Source organism: Castor canadensis, chromosome 11 (assembly GCF_047511655.1).
Source record: "Castor canadensis chromosome 11, mCasCan1.hap1v2, whole genome shotgun sequence".
Taxonomy (NCBI): domain Eukaryota; kingdom Metazoa; phylum Chordata; class Mammalia; order Rodentia; family Castoridae; genus Castor; species Castor canadensis.
The window spans coordinates 47,186,924-47,200,672 of record NC_133396.1 but is presented as its reverse complement, the minus strand read 5'-3'; the positions used below and the strand labels follow the sequence as shown (position 1 = coordinate 47,200,672).

At 43.9% G+C, this 13,749-nt stretch overlaps 2 protein-coding genes across 4 annotated transcripts in view; one reads left to right on the top strand and one right to left on the bottom strand.

The window, feature by feature from the left end:
* Positions 1 to 13,749, bottom strand: part of Sgsm2 (small G protein signaling modulator 2) — a 35,243-nt gene that overhangs the window by 19,732 nt on the left and 1,762 nt on the right. For all 3 annotated transcript variants that reach the window (XM_074046595.1, XM_020162054.2, XM_020162055.2), the window contains exon 2: positions 10,048 to 10,123. In XM_074046595.1, the coding sequence (XP_073902696.1) occupies positions 10,048 to 10,123 (76 nt within the window). The remainder of the gene's footprint in view (positions 1 to 10,047; positions 10,124 to 13,749) is intronic.
* The window catches only part of Smg6 (SMG6 nonsense mediated mRNA decay factor), a 266,332-nt gene continuing 259,427 nt past the window's right edge, over positions 6,845 to 13,749 (top strand). Inside the window, exons 1-2 of the mRNA XM_074046589.1 lie at positions 6,845 to 7,047; positions 7,302 to 7,380. The gene's annotated coding sequence lies outside the window, so the exon portion shown is untranslated. The remainder of the gene's footprint in view (positions 7,048 to 7,301; positions 7,381 to 13,749) is intronic.

Sequence of the window (13,749 nt, the reverse complement as noted above, 5' to 3'; positions counted from 1 at the left end):
AGTTCACAGTGGAGACTAGGGGACATAGATGGAAGGAGCGTGAGAAGTTGCTGAATCTGCTGGTGGGAGGACTGGATGGATAGACTTCTATTTGGCAATTTGATATTATCTGTCAATGTGGCAGATACCTTCTGACACGCAACCCCTATTTTTGGAATCTTTCTTACAGATATAACAGCATGACTACTTAGTTACATGTAATAGCAAATGACTGGAAACCATCCACATGCCCATCAATAGGGGTCAGGTTAAGTCAATATGGTATGTTCACACAGTAGAATCTTGTGCAACTCTAAAAAAAACAATGAGATACTCTCTAGGAACTAACAATGGAAAGCTTCCCCAAAGTAAGATGCAGTGGGGCACCCTTGGCTCATGCCGATAAGCCTACCTACTCAGGAGGCAGAGATCAGGAGGATCTTGGTTTGAAGCCAGCCCAGGCAAATATTTCATGAGATCCTATCTAGAAAAAATCCACTACAAAAATAGGGCTGGTGGAGTGGCTCGAGGTATAGGCCCTGAGTACAAACCCTGATATTACAAAAAAAAAAAAAGGAAGATGCAGGGCAGTACGACTGCATAGCATCTTTCAATTACAAAAATGGTGGGTGGGTGAAAATTACAATCTTTTTTATTAAGATTTTAAAAAAACTCCAGAAGAGTACATAACCTGGGCACTGGTACTCATGCCTGCAATCCTAGCTACTCAGGCAGCAGAGATTGGGAGGATCATGTTTGAAGCCAGTCCGGGCAAACAGTTTGTGAGACCCTATCTCGAAAATACCTAACACACACAGAAAAAGGCTGGTGGAGTGGCTCAAGGTATAGGCCCTGAGTTCAAGCCCTGGTACCACATACACACACAAAAAAAGGGTACATAAGATACAAAAGTGATAACCTGTGTGGGAACTGGTAAACAGAAGGGAAGTAGGTGAATGAGGGCAGGGAAAAGAGTAAGACATTAAGAGTACACCTTTTATATAGTTTTGATTTTAGAACCAGGTAAATATATTACCAGTTCAAAATAATAACTATAGTAATCTAATAGGAGACCATCAAGGGTTCCTAACATGAGATTATGGCAGAGATTTTCTCCAGACAAATAGGGTCTTCCAAATGGCTTGGTTCCCTAACCCTGGTGGTGCCTGCCTGGGGCAGCAGCTCATAACCTGAGCTGGCAGGGATCAGAGAAACCATTCCATAGGCTGGGAAAAGCATAGGTCTCTCAGAGACTTACAAAAATAAACTGAAGCTATGGCTGCCAGGAAATGCAGGAGTGGGTGGGGAAGGGGTCCTCAATCAGCTAGAGGTTCTAAGAAATAAAGCAGAATCTGGGAGGCCCCCCCCCTCCACATTCCACCTTGCCTCTCATGTACATATATATCTATATTTAAACCAGTGCTTAGCAGCTAAGTGGCCTGGATAAGCCCACTTAGTTCAGCCTGGTTACAGTAGGAACTATGGGGAGGGGTTGGGGATGGGAGGACAGTAGTGTGGCCAAGTGTAGCCGGCTCCCCCTACCGCTGGCTCAGTTTCATGTTTACTCTCGGCTGCCATCTGGGGGAGTTCAATCATGGCTGCCATAGAGAACCAGAGGGAGGAAGTGGGGGTAGAGCAGTCAGCCTCCAGTGTCATGGGGTTATTGGTTCAGGTCCCTGGAAAGAGGGCCGGTGCCAGTGGCTCATGCCTGTAATCCTAGCTACTTGGGAGGAACTATTTGCCACAGGGGTTCCTAACTGGAAAATGCCAATGCAGAAAATGGACTGGCGGAGAATGCCTGCCTAGCAAGTATGAGGCCCCTGAGTTCAAACACCAGTACCCCCAAACAAACAAACAAACAAACAAAAAAAGGGGGAATTTAGGGAGAGGTAGGTAGCTTTCTCCAGCTGCCAGAGGAGGAAGTTGGAGCTCTGCTGCAGCAGATGAAGCAGAAGGAACAAGGAGGTACCAGCAGGCCTCTCTCCTCCCTACTTTTTTCTTCTTTGATGGGCTGTTTCTTTTTGCTTGTTTGTTTTGTTAGCAGTACTGGAATTTGAACTCAGGGCCTCACACTTGCTAGGCGGGTGCTCTACCACTTGAGTCATGCTGCAGCCCTCCGACTGGCTCTTCCAACTCAAGGTCTGGTAATGACTGCCTCCACTCAGAACAAACATTTCTACTGTAACTAGTATGCATTTTTTTCTCAGCCCACATTGGTGATATTGGCTATTTGCTTCAACTTTGGGAAGCATTCAGCCAGTTTGGCAAGGGACCCATTACCTCCCAGGTCTCTGGACACCATGTGCCCTGTTAGAGGATTGCAGTTGAGTCTCCATGAGAGTTGACTCTCCTGCAATGTCCCCACTCCTGGGTAGGTCTCATAGACATCAATCCCTGGGCAGTACAGACTCTGGACCAAGACAGGTAGTCCAAACAGTAGCTCCTCTCATCACCTGAGCAAATCAGTGAACCTCTCTCAGCTTTAGCTGCAGCTAGAGAAAATAACAGGTCCCAAATCAATGAATGCTGGATGATGAAAAGCAACTGTGAGCCGGTGCTGGTGGCTCATGCCTGTAATCCTAGCTACTCAGAAAGCAGAGATCAGGAGGGTTCGGAGCCAGCTCTGGCAAATAGTTTGTGAGACCTTGTCTTGGAAAAAAACATGATAAAAAAAGGACTGATGGAGTGGCTCAAGTGGTAGAGCACCTGCCTAGCAAGTGTGAGGCTTTGAGTTCAAACCCCAGTACCGCCAAAGAAAAAAAAAGGAACTGTACATGCAAAGGTGCAACAGGCTTCTTGATCCCTGCCCAGCACTCTGAAGGTTATCAGTGAGCACTGGTGCCATCCTCCTTATGCTCATGCCCGTCGCTGCCTTCCCTCCCACACCTATGATTTTCTGGTAGTGTAGTGCTCCTCTCTCAGGCCATTTGCACAATGGAGCCTAGCATTTCTCACATTTGTAAGGACATCATTCCAGCAAATGTGCCTTCTCTTTTCTTTATCTTTTTTTCCTATTAGATACTTCTCATTTGAATATAAACATTTTATAATTTTCTCCTTAAAAAAACACTACCTTCCTTAGCCCTGCATCCTCATCTGGGTATTGCTCCATTTAGCTGCCCCCCCACCTCTCTTATGTAAAAATTCTCAAGAAAATCATCTATATTTGCTATCCCCATCTCTCCATCTCCCCACCCTCTCCTCCTTCTTAAAAAAATTGTTTTTGAGGCTCAGAGGATTGAACCCAGGCAAGGCCTCAGTGCTTTACCACTGAGCTAAACTATACCCCGGCCCTGCATGGCTCTTCCAATCCACATACCCACCTTTTAGAGGCAGGCTGAGAGAGGAGTAACTGGCTATGGCTACACACTGAGTGGTATGGCCAGGATGTGAATCTGGATCTGTCTGGCTCCAAAGAGCCAGTTACAGATCATACTACATGCCCAGTACATAGGGAGAGGAACCAGTTCCTTTCTGCTGCATCTTTTCTGAGCTTGAGCTACTATTCATGGAGTGCAGGTGGGAAGAAGGAATCCCTCTTGCTGAAGAGACAGACTGAAAACTGCCTGGAGTCTGAATTTCAGAATGTGCTGTGATACCGCAGGTGGGACGCAAGCCTCCTGTGGCATCTGCTGCTTTTTTCAGCTTATTAGCATTTCCTTGCCATTCCCTAAAGGAGCTCACTGCAGGGCAGACCTTCCTGACTAATGAAAGCTGCTTAGCAATAGGGAGCTGGTTAATAAAGCCTGATGTTATTCCCAGCCCTACAGACTCCACCCTTGTCTCCCATTACAATTCACCCTCAGCCTGAAGCAGCACTCAGATTGACCCTTCTGCACCCAAGAAAGCAGGGAAGGTCATGACAAAAGGGGCAAGGCTGGCCAGTTGGCCCGGGCTACACCTGCCCCAAAACCCTTGGGGTTAGTGGTATTGTGAGAAGACATAGTGAAGTCTGAAAACCTGCTCGGCCAGCCAGAAGCCTCTCTCTACCCACCAAAAGTTAGTACAACCTCAGCACCCAATCAGAATAAATAGAGATACTGTAGATTCAGAGACTCCCAGGTCTGAACCAAAGGGAAGGGCAGGTCCAGAGATTGATGCCTGGATTACCTGAATGACCTCAGATCCCTTGATGACAAAGGAATAACCACGCCTCTTTTAAACACATGCATTCTTATAAGCACACACATTACTAGTTCAGATGAAAGGTTTAAAGGCAAGACTTGGAACAATTTGCTGTTTAACTCTGACCTTGAGTGCTCTGTCTATAAATACATTTTAAACAATTTGCTGTTTAACTCTGACCTTGAGTGCTCTGTCTATAAATACATTTTAAAAGCACCTTTCCCTCCAAGGGAGGGTGTAGCAGAAGATACTAGCCTATGGTGTGAGTGGGGCAGTTCATGAAGTCACAGGAAAAACATGAAGCATTAATTTGACTAAATGCTAAATCTTCTTCTTCTTTTTTAAAATGTAGTGCTGGGGATTGAACAGAGTCTCACACATATCAGGGAAGTGCTCTACTATGGAGCTATACCCCCAACTCTCAACAAGAAGTCTTTACATTAAAATTTAAAAGTTCAGGGCTGCAGGCATGGCTCAAGTGTGATAGAGTACTGAGAACTGAAAACAAACAAACAAACAAAAAAACCTCAAAAGGCCAGTCTCAGGGTTCATATAGCTCAAAGGTAGAGGTGAGAGCCCATGCTTAGTGTGCAAGCCCTGGGTTGAAACCCCAGCATCAAAAAAAAAAAAAAAAAAAATCAAAGACCATATTATGGAGCCAAATGAGATTTTAAAATAAACAGGGGTATCAAAGTTCCCTTTTCCAAGATGGTGGTTTTTGAGCCCATCTCCAAGCTCTACCCTCTGTCAGCATGAGGGGCAGTAACACAGACCCCAGTGTTCTGGCCTGGGCACTGGGAGGTGTCCATAGTCAAGCAGCACTATAGCCATGTTCTGTGTGCTGAGGTAAAAGGAACAGCACATGGAGAAGCCCCCTTCCTGGCAGCTGAGTTTGCCAGCAAAACTTCTTCACTAGGATGCATTCTAGTTGCAGGGCCTGACTGATGTCTAGACAGACAGGTTTAGGAACAACCACAGCAAACACTGAACAAATGTACCTTCTGCCTCTCTCCCTCGTTCACATGAACAAAAGCCTGGCTTCAGCATTCTTGGATTTGTCCATGGCAGGGTTCCAGGGCCTAATGTTTGGGTGCTGTTTCGTTTGAGCTACATCTCCAAACCAACCCAGGAGGGTTGCATTCAGGGCCTCACGCTTGTTAGGCAGGAGCTCTACCCCCACTTGAGCCAGTCCACCAGCCCTTTTTGCATTGGTCATTTTTGACCAATAACCAGCTGTTACTGGTTGAGATAAGGTGTCCCAAAATTTTTGCCTAGGCTGCCCCTGAATGGCGAGCCCTCTGATTTCTGCCTCCTGAGTAGGTAGGATTACAGATGTAAGCCACTAAGCCCAGCCCCACCCAGGTATTCTTTTTATTTATTTATTTTTTGTGGGTATATCCTGTAAAGAGGTTAACCTGGCTTAGAGGATCATGGAGAACTGAGGTTAAAGACCCCCAGACATTAGCCAGGTGAAGGTATATGGGAAGAGGAACATTATAGAAGACAGTATAACTGAAGATGCTGAAGTGGAAAAGGTGTGGCGTGTTAGGGGATATGTCACTGAGGCATAGAGAGGAGTGGAAGGTGGTCCTCAGAGGTGAGCAGAGGTTCCAGCATCGAGGATCTCATTCTGATGATGATAGAGAACCTCTGAAAGAATTTGTTTTGTATTTTCGCTGTCATTGAGATGGCAAAGTGGCTGTAGCATGGTGACAATAACCAGTTTTCTTTGTGCTTTATCAGTTAAATACCTAGGGTTTTTTTTTTTTTTTTTTGCGCTATTTGTTCATCGAACGTGTGGAAGAGTCAGGACTCTGAGAGTGTGTGGCATGATGTGTAACTTTGCTGAGGCACAAATTTGAGTTATGTGCCGAGGCTGATGCACAGCAACCAGTTAACTTAGCTTCCTCAGGAATGTCTATTTTCAGAGAAGCTTTGTGTTTTAGTTGGTGACATGTTAATTTTTTTGTAGAGTGGAATGTAATTAGATGTTGTGAAATAATGCTCCTTAGGGAGATGTTTTTGGATTAGGCCCATGTCTTAGAATTGTTAAGAGTTCACTTTGTTGTTTTCTCACTGATATATTCCAAGTCTGTCAGTGAGAAAACATAGTTATAGTACTGAGGCTATCTAGCACGTTGTAGGTATTTGGTAAAAAGTAACTTGTTTTAGATGAAGAGAATGTAGTATAGTGAGTGTGAGGAAAGACTATAATGATGGCAGGAAAAGAACAGAGTAACCAATTGTCTTAATATTTGTATACCACTTTGTTTCTTCATTTATTCCCTCCATTTCCCTATAGAATATATATTTTTATAGTCAGATGAAGGGTCCCAGGGACTTCCTTGGAATCACATACAATTACAAAGTCAGGTCTCCTGACTCTTAGTTTTGGAATGTCATCTTCCATTTGCCTGAGAGTCAAAATAAGAATCACCCCTCTCCCTTCTGCCACTGTGACTCAGGGCCTTGCCGCTTGCCAGGCAGGCGCTCTACCAGTTGAGCCACTCCGCCAAGCCCTTTGTTGTACTGGGTATTTTTGAGATAGGGTCTCTAGAACTATTTGGCTTCAAACCTGGGTCCTCCTGATCTCTGCCTCCAGAGTAGCTAGGTTTACAGGCATGAGCCACCGGTACCTGGCTGCCACCATGCTCTATCAGTAAATTTTGTGTCATGCTATTGGCTGTGTTTCAGTAGTCAAGGTTAGGCTGAAAACTTTGTACTTAACAATTAGTCCTCAGTCAATGCTATTCTGTCATTTTGGCTGCATCCCTGTCCTTTGGGATTCAAGTTTGTGTTTTGAGGGTACTCTACTAATTGATTGTTTCTCTCGAAGGTAAAATATGCCTTGATCAGCGCCCAGCGATGTATGATTTGCCAAGGAGATATCGCTAGGTATCGGGAGCAAGCCAATGATACAGCAAACTATGGGAAAGCACGCAGGTATTCTTTCTCAGTTTGTTATTCCTCTTCCCTCTGTGGCATTAAGAGAAACCCTATTAAGCAGTGGTCCACTTGAGCTGCATTCCATGTGGATGTCCTACAGTATCACTATTGGTCTCTTTAGTCATGCTTTACCATTCCAGGGCAACATCGAGCTCACCCTCCAGATTATGCCTTAAATAGTAGGGTTATCAGAATGAATTGGGAAAGAGGTGATATGGAACTAGCATTTTCTTACTGTTTTTCTCTTCTAGTTGGTACCTGAAGGCCCAGCACATTGCTCCCAAGAATGGACGCCCCTATAATCAGTTGGCTTTGCTGGCAGTGTATACGGTAAGAAATCCTGTGGGCCTGAGAACAGGTCTGCTATGTAGCCTAGGCTGGCCTCAATCTTGTAATCCTCCTGCTTCAGCCTCCCAAATCCTGAGATTATAGCCTTATACCACTGCACCTGCCTGGATCTTCTTAAAATATGGATTTTTTTTTTTTTGGTGGTACTGGGGTTTGAACTCAGGATCTACATCTTGAGCCATTCCACCAGCCCTTTTTTAGTGATGGTTTTTTTCAAGATATGGTTGTGAACTATTTTGCCTGGGCTGGCTTTGACCCTCAGTCCTTCTGATCTCTGCCTCCTGAGTAGCTAGGGGCAAAGGGCAGGCTACTGTATCACTAAATTACACTGTGTGTGTGCCCTCTGCTTAGCGCCTTCTCTTGGGAAGCCAGGAAGTTGGCACTCACGTGGTTCTAGCTCAGGAGCTTCCCCAACTAATTTAGCTTAATACTGTTGGCAACCCCTCCTGTTCAGTCTCCTCAGTAACTATGTACTGAGCCCAAGGCAGAGGCAGCAAACTGGCAGAGGCCTATGGATGCCTTTTGTTTGCCCACACATTTTTTTTTTTAATGAGAATTAGTTATCAGCATTTACAAAGTGAGAAATTTTATATAAAATCCCAGACTTCTGGTTCCTTTTAAAATAAAACAGAGGCCATGGGAAGGTTGGGCCCACATTCCTAGAGGAGCTAAACAATGGCTGTCCTTCTTCAGACGGGGAAAGTGCTATCCAGATCACTTTCATCCCTGACACTGCCTGCTGTTTCACATCTCGACAGACATTTTTGTTTGACTCTGTGGGCATTTAAGTTTGAATTGGTGGCCCTAAAGTACCTTCTGAGGACCAGCAGAACTGGGTTCCTCTTGCTCCTGGGTTGACTTTAGAACTTTGAAGGCTGGTTTGCTGGAAAGAGCTCTGAGCTTCCAGGCAGGAGGCAGAAGCGAAAGACTTACTGCTTCTCAGGACCGATTCCAGGAGACCTGATAGTTGTTTCTATCCAAATGGCCCTGAATGTGGGACACTCACAACTTTTCTCCTACTTGACTTCCTCCAGTCCCCTTTCCCTCATTCTCCGATGGCTGCGTACACATGGCACCCATTCACAAGCTGTTTGCACTATTGGATTCTGTTTTCTTTTGTGTGTGTACTTTGACAAAACGAAGCATCAAGCCATGCATAACTGGGCAAGTAAGAAAAAAAAAAAGAAAAAAGAAACTTGCGCAAGATGACTTAAGTAGTAAGCAGAGCACCAAGATTCAAACCCCAGTGTTGCTTAGCATCTGCTCACTCATCAGCTGCCTTTCCCTATCACCCTCCCATAGCTCTCTGCTTTATTTTTTATAGTTCTTATCACTACCTATGATCACATGACAGCTCTGTTTTTATTTGTTTATTTGTTTTGTGGTACTGGGGTTTGAATTCAGGGCCTACCCCTAGAGCCACTCCACCAGCCCTTTTTTGTGATGGGTATATTTGTGTGTTTGTTGTGTGTCTACCTCCCTAAACAGAATATAAGTTCCCAAGCTGGGCGCTGGTGGCTCACACCTGTAATCCTAGCTACTCAGGAGGCAGAGATCAGGAGGATTGAGATTCGAAGCCAGCCAGGGCAAATAGTTCATGAGACCCTATCTCAAAAATACCCATCCCTTGAAAAAGGGCTTGTGGAATGGCTGTAGGGGTAGACCCTGGGTTCAAAACCCAGTACTGAAAGAAAAAAAAAAACCAGAATGTAAGTTCTTGGGGCACAGACTTTGTCTATTTTTGTCACCGCCATTTCTCTGCATGAAAACAGAATCTGGAGCTCTTCCTGGAGTGTTTGTTGCTGGACTCACGTGAAAGGCAACTCTGTCTAACTGTACTACTGTCAAAAAGCATCCTTTCTGAGTGCATGCTTAGTATACACTATGCCCTAGATTCAATCCCTAGTATTGAAAAAAAAAAAAGAAAAGAAAAAGAGGGGTGGTGGTGGTTAGATGGTTAGAAGAAAGTCAAATTTCTGGAATTCTAAGAAAACTCTATGTAGGGATAAGCTTTCTACTACAAAGGCAAAAATCTTCATGTTGAGAAGAAAGTATTGGTATGTTATGGACTTTCGCCCCTTCTATGGCTGGAAGGCATTGGCTATCCCTCCTTACATCCAAGTAAGTGCATGGAGAGTTAGAATGATGGGGCATACTAGGTTGAAAGTAAACACAATGCAGAAAGCATCCTAAAAGTACCAACCCTTTCCCAAAGTTAAAAGAAGGATAAGAGCAGTGGTTCCCAAACCTGAATTACCTAGAGCAGTGATTCTCAAAGTGTGGTCCCCAGACCAGAAACATCAGCCTCACCTGTGAGCTTGTTAGAAATCCAGAGTCTCAGGCCTGCTCCAGATTTACTAGAATCAGAAACTCCAGAGCTGGGACCCAGGAATGTGTTTTAACGAGCCCTTCAGGTGACTGATGCACAATAACTATTTTAGTCCCAGGAAACTAAAAATACATAGATTCTTAGATCCTGAAGATCCTGATTCAGTAGGTTTGGGTTAGGGCCCAAGAAATTTCAAAAGCTTTTCATTGATTTGGACTTGCAGCCAATTTTGGGCATTATACCCGAGGACTTATTTTTTCCTGCTCCAGGACAGTGTCCTCAATATTAAACCTACCTCCCATCATTGCTAAGTTACTCACCACATAGAGCAATGATGTGGCTGCTATCTTCATGCACAAACTTCCTGGTGACAGCCTCCTCCATGATTTGTTTCACCTGTGAATAAATGTATAGCATTGTTTTATTGATTGATTGATTGATTGCAGTGTTGGGGATCAAATCCAGGGTCTCAAGCATGCTAGGTAAGCATTCTGTAGGTAAGCTACAGCCCCAGTCCACCATCATTATTATTTCTTTTTTTTTTCCTGATCAAAGGACTTCAGGGGCTCACTGGTAGAGCATGCACAAGGCTCAGCACGGAAAGGAAAAAGGAAAGGAAAGGAAAAAAGAAAACCAGGTCTCCAGGAAGGTAAATTAGCATGACTGGGTTTTTAGACACTTGCAGAGATGATAAGAATGAGGGGAGTAGGGAAGCAAATTTTCTTTAACACAGCCTGCTTCAAGCCTTATGGAGATGAAACCAGGAAAAGAGATGTCAAAACCCACCAACTAATCAGAACAGAGGTCTAGTCCAGGTGAAAGTGTCCTGCCTTGGAGAACAGGGATAGGAGGCTGTTTGCTCATCTACACTTAGCTGGAGAAGGGCTCTAGGTACAGCCTGCAGATAAACAACCTACCCCTCCTTTTCTTTCCCTTCTCAGGTTAGTGGGCAGGTCCATCCATGCCTCAGGAACACTAGCTACATGTTCTCATTCTTTTTATCTAGGTTCTAAAACTCTGATGTTTAGAAGCTTTTGAGTGACATCTTTCTTCCTTTTTTTTTTTTTTTTCTTTTTGGTGGCAGTGAGGTTTGAACTTAGGGCTTCACACTTGCTAGGCAGGCACTCTACCACTTGAGCCACTTCACCAGCCAAGTGACATCTTTCTTTAGTAGAAAGTACTTGTAGGGGAGCAGGAAATGTTTTTCCTTATTTCTCCTTATTTTTATCCTATTATCCTAAATTTCTTACCTAATAAACTTTGCTGTCATTTTCACTAAAAAAAGAAAAGAAAAAGAAACAAAGAAAGCACTTATAGAGCTTGGAGGTATAGCTCTGTGGCAGAGTGCTTCCTAGTATCTAAAGCCCTAGGTTCAATCTCTACCACCTACCCCCCAAAAAACGGTTTTTTATTTTCTTTTTGGTGGGAATGGGAGAGTTTGAATTCAGGGCTTTGTGCTTTCAAAGCAGGCATTCTACGGCTTGGGTCACACCTTCAGCCCATTTTGTTCAGATTATTTTTTGAGATAGGGTCTCTGGAACTTTTTGCCTGGACTACCTTTGAACTGTGATCCTCCTGATCTCTGCCTCCTGAGTAGCTAGGATTACAGATGGGAGCCAAGGACACCTGACACCTGGTGCTGGTTTTCTTTTTTTTTGGTACTGGAGTTTGAACTCAGGGACCTTGCTCTACCACTTCAGCCACAATCCCAGCTCTTTTTGCTTTACTTTGCAAATAGGATCTTGTGTTTCTGCCTGGGTCCTGCTCTGCAATCCTCCTATTTATGCTTCCCTTGTAGCTGGGATGACAAGTGTGCCGCTATGACCAATTTTACTGGTTGAGATGGGGTCTTGTTTTTTGCCTGGACTGCTCTCAAATCACAATTCTCTTCATTTCCACCTCCAGAGGAGCTGGGATTATAGGTATGAGCCATTGTGCTCTTCTGTGACTGGTTTTATTTGCTCACCTTATTATAGAATTTGTTCATTTTGTGTATAGTTGTAGATCATTCATTTCCCATAGTGTGATAAACACACCACAATTGGCATTTGGGTAGTTTCCTGTTTGGGGCTTTTATGAATGATACGCTTTTATGCTTGCTTCTATGTTGCTATGAACATTCTAGACATGTCTTTAAGTGAACATATGTGCTAGCTTTTTAAAATTTATATTTCCATGCAAGGAATTTCTGATGCATATATTCTGCCTTACTAGACATTGCCAAAATGCTCTCCAAAGTGATTGTACTAATTTACACTCCCATCAGTGGTATATGAGGTGCTAATTGTTCACAACACTTAAACTAAGTACTATTGATGTCCTGGGAGAGTCTGCCAAGGAGACATACACTAACACTGGAGATTGGAGAGCTAGATTTTCCCTATCCCAGTGTAAAATTTTACAGATAAAGTGATTTCTGGACAGAACTAGTCTTATTTATTTATTTATTTTTGGTACTGGGATTTGAACTCAGGGCCTACATCTTGAGCCACTCCACCAGCCCTTTTTTGAGATGGGTTTTTTTGAAATAGGGTCTAGTGAACTATGTCGGGGTTAGCTTTGAACTGTGATCCTCCTGATCTCTGCCTCCTGAGTAGCTAGGATTACAGGCGTGAGCCATTGCTGCCCACCTAGATCTAGTCTTGCCATTCTTTGGACAGGCATGTAGTGTCCTAATGCTATCCTGGCCTCTAAGGCCTTCACTAAACACTATACATTTTGGAGAGTGGACAAGTCCAGAGTCTGGGGAGGAAGTGTAGGTAAGTGGAGGTTCCTCCCTGCTGGAACTGCTCATGGCTTAGTCGTTAGGTAAATGAGGGTCAGATTGGATTGATTCATGTACTCTAAAGCTTCCTAGATTACTTCCTAAGAGGTGTATTAAACAGAGTATAATATCCCAACTAAAGATCTGTAGGCATCTGAAGCAGCTGATGGGACATATTTTTTGGGTTAGGAGACCCTATATGGTGCCCTTAGAATTATACCAGAGACTGGCCTTGCCTACAATTATCCTGAGAGAGCAAGATACGTTTTTTGCAAACTAAGCACTGAAGTGGGGAGTACATGGAGTTCAGAGCAGTTCAACTTTTGTCAGGAAGACATGTAGTTGTGGAATATTCTGGACATTTCTCAGTTTTTAAAGACTCATTCTTGGAATAATACAGTCTTCTAAGTTCAGGGGGCGGGAATCATTATCTTCTTAAAAATCTTTACCAGTATGCTAACCAACCCTCAGATTTGGATCAACCAATAATCCTAGCAACATCTGTCTTATATAATTAGGTATAGCTACTTTCCTGCTTTTGTTTATAGTCTTCCTGAAAGTCTTTGTCATTAGACTGCTTTTATTTTCCCCCCTGGGGATAATTACTGAGATTTCTCTTTTCCTTGGGGAGGGCAGGATGAAGCTTAAATGCTGATTTGATATATATCCCTGGCTTAAGAAACCCTTACTTGGCCACTTCACAGCAAAGGCACAATGAAGTGTCTTACACAAGCTGGTAAGATTATGGCTTCAACTACATCTCTGCCAAGGAGAGGGACGGGAAGAAATGTTAGGGCAGAGTAACTGCAACTATGTAGAGTGTTTCAAGGATTTTATTAGAACCCAGTCTCTCCCCCAATCCTGAAACTCTAAGGGTAAAGGAACCAATTTTGTTACTATTTATACATGAGATAGATAGCATTATCTATATTTTAATAAGAGATGAAGAAATCAAGACTCAGAGAGGTTAAGCAACTTATTCAAGGTCACACAGAGCTAAGTCCAGACTATTCCATAGTTCATCCTTTCCCACGGACCTCACAGTCTCCAAGATCAGATTTATTTACCAAATAGTTGCTGAGTGCCTGCACACTTGTATAGTGAACAAGGCAGATGGGCTCCCTGCCATTAGGGAGTTCACACATCTGGCAGACCTAGCTACAAAAGCAGGTGGGGGGAGACCTCATTCATTTCATCTACTCTGCAGGCTTGAGCTCTCATAGGCTGGTGAGTCATTCATATGTGCACCCTCCCACAC